Source organism: Cyprinodon variegatus, unplaced genomic scaffold (assembly GCF_000732505.1).
Source record: "Cyprinodon variegatus isolate N-32 unplaced genomic scaffold, C_variegatus-1.0 Scaffold260, whole genome shotgun sequence".
NCBI lineage: Eukaryota > Metazoa > Chordata > Actinopteri > Cyprinodontiformes > Cyprinodontidae > Cyprinodon > Cyprinodon variegatus.
Window position 1 is genome coordinate 807,818 of NW_015150713.1, and position 7,640 is coordinate 815,457.

General features: G+C 37.4%; 1 protein-coding gene across 2 annotated transcripts in view; it reads right to left on the reverse strand.

Moving 5' to 3' along the window:
• sept5 (septin 5) overlaps positions 1–7,640 on the reverse strand; it is a 24,794-nt gene continuing 17,154 nt past the window's right edge. For both annotated transcript variants that reach the window (XM_015382597.1, XM_015382596.1), the window contains 10 exons: positions 7,273–7,363; positions 6,975–7,061; positions 6,600–6,723; positions 5,593–5,727; positions 5,394–5,511; positions 5,208–5,309; positions 3,361–3,457; positions 2,631–2,766; positions 2,415–2,517; positions 1–1,085 (listed from right to left, as the gene is read on the reverse strand). In XM_015382597.1, the coding sequence (XP_015238083.1) occupies positions 1,023–1,085; positions 2,415–2,517; positions 2,631–2,766; positions 3,361–3,457; positions 5,208–5,309; positions 5,394–5,511; positions 5,593–5,727; positions 6,600–6,723; positions 6,975–7,061; positions 7,273–7,363 (1,056 nt within the window). In that variant the 3' untranslated portion in view covers positions 1–1,022. The remainder of the gene's footprint in view (positions 1,086–2,414; positions 2,518–2,630; positions 2,767–3,360; positions 3,458–5,207; positions 5,310–5,393; positions 5,512–5,592; positions 5,728–6,599; positions 6,724–6,974; positions 7,062–7,272; positions 7,364–7,640) is intronic.

Below are 7,640 nucleotides of genomic sequence, written 5' to 3' on the forward strand. Positions count from 1 at the left end.
GTTAACAAGAAGAGGAGTTTATTTATCGTACTTTTGCAAAATGGGACACAAAGACTGAGCTAACAGCCTTCAGGGAACTTCTGTACAGGCCATCAGCAGCAGTACAGTCAGCACACACCCATACAAACATACACACACTCCCACACAGTCACTTGCAGACACTTTGCAGTCTTAACTCACATGGAAGTTTTACTACATCAATGGCTTTACTCACTTCTAGGGAGATAAGTTTAAACAGAAGCACAGACACAGTATTTGCTCCTCCTTACTTATTTTCCTTAATGCAGCAGCGACAAAGCAAACTGCACATTGGATGCATTAGATACAAGCACAAGGAATCAGTTACAAAGCAGTAAAAAATAGGCCCAACGCTTCCAGAAGATATGAGTAATGACAGCATGCACACACATGCTCCCTATAATGCACAAACCCTTATTTTAGCAGTTAGCTGCTGCCAATAAGTGCTGTTTCAGCTCAGATTGCATGTAAGAAAACTCTGGAGGAGGATGTTTATACTGACCTTAAGAAACTCTTAATGTTAATTAACAAATTCACAGCAAAAGTTAGATTTTAATTAATTAAATTTCCTTAAGAGGGAAAACGGGTTTCATGGATGGAAATCTGGAGTTAAAGATATATTATGATATAAGCTCAAATATCTAACACATAATCGCAAAATAACACCCAGGTTCAAATCTAACCATCAACCTACAGTTCTTTACAAAACATCTCACATTATATTCAAAAAAATTGCAAGCACTGTGTTATAAATTAGTCACTGACAAGTTATTTAAATTATATCTTAAAATTATTTGAGTTGATATCACAGCCAGGGGCTGAAATTGGAAAACGGAAATGACCTCCAGGCAGACAGACAAAATGGAGCACCAAAATGAATAGAAATGCAGCTGTCAGCTGGAGTTCCCGCGCCGAACGATCTAAATCCAGGTCTGAAGGTCTCATGGGGGTTTTGGGGTAGAAACAGCAGGTTGCAAAGCAGGATAACTCTGCCTCTGGAAATGTCACTGGTCCTTCTCATGCATCTGCTGCTGGATCTTATTCAGCATCTCCTGCATCCTCTTCAGCTGTGTAGAGAAAGAGAACGGATGGTTAAGGAGGGACACATTGACACACTGTAAATAAGCTGCCTGTTTTTGCAGCAAGCTACAAAACAGACTTTACATTAAAAACATGGATATAAACAGATAAAAAAGAATAAACCTGGAAAAATCTAGGGCTGCAACTAGCAATTATTGTGCAACTCGATTAATCTGTCTATTATTTTATCGATTAATAATCGGATAGACAAAGATTCTTTCAAGCTGACTTTTTACGAAATTAAACAGGTAAAACTCAAACTTTTCCACTTGAGGAGTTCTGGACAGAGCATATTGACAGGCATTTCTTTTTTCTTAATCTACAAGGTGTAGTGGAGGATTTTCGCAAATTTTTGAAAAGACCTGCCCTCTCCCCTTTTTAAAAAAATGCACATGCACAACCCTGTACCCGTTCGCGAGAGGGAACGCCTATTAAACATGTGCGAGAGCGTGCACAAGCTCATTTCTCCTTGTGCACGCTCTGTTTAAAAGTAGCTGTTTGCATCGCTCATACAAGCTGACTTTCCAAAAAAAGATTTGCATTTGCTCAACTGTCATAGACTCACCACAGGTAAGTGAAAATGGGGACAAGCACGTAGGATGGCCTTACGTAAACATATCACCAGAATGATTGACAATCAGGAGGACCACTTATTTTGATGATCCACTCGGAAAAAGAACATCCTCCACTTTACCTTTAAATGCAAAATGTTGATATATTTTTGTACAATCTTGGTATAATTACTGCTCTAAGTAGGATGCTCTGTCAGGTTTAATCCTGATTAATTGAATACTAAATTAGTTGACGATTATTTAATTAATCAATGAATCACCATTAATCCGATAAACAGTTTCAGCCCCAGAAAAATTACAAATGTTTCTGTTCTCAGGTTACAAAGATTTTTCCAGACATCTTTGTAACCTGATCAAATGAAATTCAATGACTTTCTATGACTGCGACTAAAGTTCGGCAGCTGAAGACATTCCAAACCAGTTTAGAAATACAGTATGTTCATTATCATTATCTTGCTGGAACACCCAATCATGTCCGAGCGTCAATCATCTGTTCTAACCAGATTCTATTAAATAGGGTCTTACATTTGGTACCGACTTTATTGCTGCGGGAAGTATTGCACCATTCACTACTGTGCAACATGTATTTCACAAGGCTTGAGTGTGAAGTGGCAAAACAATTAACAATCGACATGTTTATGTCCTTCTACACCATCAATTGTCTACATGGGCTTATCTTTGCAAGCCTGAGGGCTTGAAAATAACACAATACATTGAAAATAAATACTCCAAACACTGACATACCTCCTCATCTTTCATCTTGATTAGCTTCTCAGTGTCCACGTCTGGGGTGGACAGTGGCAGGATGGGAATGGGGCTCTCCATCCGATTGTCCTGAGCCAGTTTACTGAGAGATGAAACAGACAGAAGAGAAGGGATTAAATGTTTATATCTATACAACTCTGATTATAAACGTTTGATGTTTGTTCTTTAGACTATTTCTAACACAGAGAGACCAACCTGGTCATCTCCTGGATGCACTGCGCTCTGTAGTTCTCATAGTGGACGTCACAGGTTACATCTTTGAGGTCGTGCATGTGTGAGCGGATCAACATGTTCCTCAGTTTCACAAAGTCACAGTGTGACTGATTTTCCACTGTGGAGATAAACTTTTTATCAACAAGCCTGGTTACAAGCATACAGTTCTTGCAACACTATCACATCCTCTGGAGTTTAACCGTTTTGTCTCATAACGACCACCAGCTGCAATGCTGTTTTATGTGGATTAATTGATTTTATGTGACAGATTAACACAAAGCAGGGTCAGTAGACGCCCTGCTGGAGGTTGGTCACCAACCATGCAGGCGACTGTAAGGGAGAAAGCGGATCTTGTTTAGATGGGATAAAAATTGTACTTCTTGATCTACATGCAAAATGCTGAGTGTGGTTGGAAATCAACACCATGAACACATCGTTCCCACAGTGAAACATTGAGGTGATAATATTGTGCTGACGAGAAGCCGGATGGCGCTAAAAACAGCATAAAACAGAAAGGAAAACATGCCTGAAGCTGCACATGATTTTAGACTGGGGTGAAAGTCCCCAAGTAGGACAATGATCATAAACGTACAGCCAGAGCTAAAATGGAAACGGTTACATCAACCATTATTCATGAGTGTACAAGTCCCAATGTATGTAGCTTATATTCTCTGTCATGAGGGCTGAACCAATGCGTCATTCATCAAATTACCTTCTACAATCCCCCAGGGGTACAGGCGTCCTCTCACCCTCTGTCCTCTGGCCTCCACCACAGTGTTGCTGCCGATCACAGCGAACGGTGTGCACTCCTACATGCAGGATGACAAGTTGTTATTTTAAACCCATTTGCACAGGAAAGGCTGGCTGAGCATGCTGGTGCATATTCACATATTTAGACACGTTCTCTAAAGAGCCATGCAACTAAAGGGGAAGCATCACAGGGATTGCTCAGACATGTAACACATTGCATGCTGTTCCTTTTTTTTCTATTTTAAAGGCAGAATAGGAAAAGTCACGCCACAAGCTATATCTTTTTATTTTTGGATGTTGAAAATGATAGAAAATAATAGCGCCTATAGTGCATATAACATTTAAACTTCATGTCTACTGACATAACCTATTAGCTTAGTGATCCAGTTCAGAGGATTCACTGTTTAGACCAAATCTCTGAATACTAAATCAATTTCTGCCAAATCAGCAGCAGAATATCTTTAGTTTGGCTGCAAATCTGAGACATATGAGCCTTTTCCTTCTCAACTCAGACCGAAAAAATGCAATAAGAGTTTGATACACAGCGATAAGAGAGAAATGTCAAACCAGACTTTTATTTTCAGCTTCAACTGAGACTTTTCAGAAAGAATAGAATAATCTTTATGAAAAACACAACACAAGCTTTAATTAGTTGTAACTTAGGCTACTGTAAGTTCAAACAAAGAACTCTTTTGTAAAAGATTCTGCGAAACCGGTAGATTATCCCAAACACCTGACCTTGGATTAAGAATCTTATTTGAGACCCTTTTCAAATGTTTCCTGTATTTTCCAGCCAAATCTACTTGCATTGTACTACAGTGGAGAAAAAGGCTTGAAAGTAACCAACAAAATGACAACATACAACTGAAATTATTTGCATACAAATAAAACACCTCTAGATTTTGAAAATAAAACCTAAGGTTTTCCTGTAGCTTCTGAAGAAGGTTTTTATGGTTTTCCCAGCAAACAATATTTAATAAACCATGACTAATTAATTGGTACCAACCACCTTAATAGGTTTAAAGGAATCACAGTGACAAATGACAATGTTTTGATAGATAATGCAACATTTTCTAAGCAGTCTTAGAATTATGTATTTTATTGCATTCATAAAAATGACTCCTGTTTCCATTGTCTTTCTGTTAGTGAATGAAGATTGGTTTATATTAAGTATAAAATAATGTTTATTTAGCATACACCATCTCATAAAGAAGATACCAAATCTCTAGATTGTTCTAGTGCAGTTTACAGTTACTGATGTATGGGCGGGATATAGTCTCATACAAACACTCATTTTAAGAAATAATTGTTTTTATCAGTTTCCTTGTGTTAAGTTGGTCAACAATGCAACATTTAGTCTTTCCCTGACATTTCACGAGGTATACAAGAATAAAAATGTTTTTTCTTTCTCTTTTCTCTCCAGATCATACACTCTAACAATCTTCCGATGGTCAATGGAAGAGAAATGGGCCCCTAGCATTACAGATCATCCACTGTGCATAACAGTGAGCTCAGTTTCAAATACAACAAAATCAGTGTTTAAAATTTTGGCCTGGAAAAAAAAAAGAGAAGCTTTTTGCTGGGTGAATGTAGGATCAAAAATCTTTGTAAAATTATTAGGAAAAATAATAAATGCATTTAAATCAAAGTTTGTGTTTTTTCCTCTGTTGTTTGGGTGAGATTATGCTACTGGGAATAATTTAACCATTTTTTCAGATGAAACAGTAATTCTGGAGGGTATTTTATGTCAGTAGGTAACTGCTAGTTTGTATTTGATCTAAAAAGGGGCTTTATAACTCTTAGGCTCACCTTCAGCTCTTTGTCAAGTTGTTTAAACTCCTCATCCTCGTCAGAGTCACATTCAGGGAACTGGTAAACTTTGATCCCAAACTTGTCTATTTCCTCCCGTATCTGTAAGAGGAGACACACAAAAACATGTGGATTAAACTGCATTAAGGTCAGGGAGCGCATACAGGCTAATGGTCCTAAACTCACTCTGTCTTTGAGTTTTTTTATCTCGTTGGGAGTGAGGCAGTCGGCCTTTGCTATCAGAGGAATGATGTTCACTTTTTCATGAAGAGCCTTCATAAACTCCACATCAACGGGACGCAGGCTGAGAAGAGAAAGCCGGAGTCCAGTTTACTTTTCCTTTGGTTTGATTCTGCAGATATTGTCTGTGTATATGTGTCATTACCCATGTCCAAATGGAGGGATGAAGTAGAGGCAGCAGTGGACCCTGTTGTCCTGGATATTCTTTCTATTCAGCCCGCTCTCATCCCTGAAGTATTGCTCAAACTGCTGATCAATGTAGTCTGTGATTGGCTTCCAGCTAGAACACACAAAATAATGACTAAAGTTACATTTATCTATGGAGCACCCTTTAAAGTTACCGTAATTACATTTCTGAAGAGGACAGATGCAGAAAAAGCATATTTTTACTCTTTCACTGAGAACAGGCGTAAGGGGGAAAGTCCAGAAAAATACACATATGAATTGAATTACGAGTCCTTACAGCGTATATTTCTTCTGTATATAAACTTTGCATAACCTTGTGTGAGTTGTCCACACTATCTAAATGTAAGTGTAAAGTAGTGGTGATAAAGGGAACAGTGGGACGGACTGCACTTAAAGGCAGCTGTAGAGTCAAAAAGACTGACAAATCTACAGCTAACAAAAATGCAGTAACCTCTAGATGCACTTTTTTTAAACCAAAAAAACACAACACATTTTAGGGTTTATCAGAAAATAACTCACCAAAAATGTAGAATATTTGTTAAAAAAGTCTAAACCTGATCGTATCCTGTTATTGCGTCCAATAATAAAAATAACTCCTGAATAAAAATTATTTTACCAAACTGTTTTAAAAATAGATTAACTTAAAAATGAGGTAGCCTTTTAATCAATGCAGAGTCACTCAGTATTTGTGGTGACTTGTAGACAAAGAAACAACGTTGTCTCATTGGCTTATGTACAGTGAGATGTTTTTAAAGAGGAAGCAGATCTTAACGTAATACGAAGGGCCCAACAATGGAACCTTGAGGAACTCCTCATGTTATTTTTGCTAATGCCACATAAAATCTTAACCAGAATGTAGAAGTTTTGACATTGACCATCTGCAACATGTGGCAATGCAAATTCTGGTGGTGTGTTTGAAAAGCAGCACCATTAGCTAACATGAGACCAACAAGAGCTGCAGCTCACCACTCGTTGTTGTTGACGGCATCTCCAAACCCCGGCGTGTCCACTATGGTGAGCTTGAGCTTTACTCCTTTCTCCTCTATGTCTACAGTATGCTTGATGATCTCTACAGTTTGGTTAATCCGCTCTGCAAAGCATCAGCGCAGGATGAAGGACAGAAAAAATTGGATTAAAGACATCAAGGACAGAGCTAAATAAGCTGTGTTATGTTAAGATAACATCTAAATTCAATTTTCATTATTTTCAACTTTACGAATTTTTAAAATGGAAATAATGTTTATTAAGGCTAAACCAGTTTTAAAACCAGGCTTGTAGGAACCAGCAGAAAACCAAAAAAAAAAAGAAGAAAATGAAGATAAGAGTGAAATGAAGACTCACCCTCTGCATTCAGTAACTTCCTGTCTTTGTAGAGGTCTGTAAGGAAAAGGCTGTTGACCAGAGTGGACTTTCCCATCCCAGATTCACCTATAAGCAAAGAGACATGGCAGCATATTTAAAATATATAGTACAAAAACAGATCAATTCTGGATTATTAGAGCCATTATCCTGAAACCTAACAAAAACTGATCAGTGTAACCTTTAAGATAACCAGTTTAGCATTATGATCCTAATAAACTGTTAGCAATGACTGAATTGTTTACAGTTTTGTTTAGAAAAAAATAAAAATAAAACTGACCTGCAACCATTAGGGTAAAATCAAAGCCTTTCTTTACAGACTTCCTGTGGACCTGGTTGGGTAGAGTTGCAAAGCCAACATATTGTTTCTCCTGCAACATAATAAAGGGGGGAAAAAGATGTGTTTAGGAAAAAGTGCTGCGATCCACCATTTCTACTGATGTAGCTGTAATTCAGAAAAGCAAACCACTCAGCTGAAGAAAAACAAATTACGTCAAAGGCTTATTTGCAGGATTTGATGCACATAAAGAGTAAAAACACACTTATTTTTTTCTGAATATATATATATATATATATATATATATATATATATATATATATATATATATATATATAGAGATGTGCCGATCGTATGTAAATATCAGATAT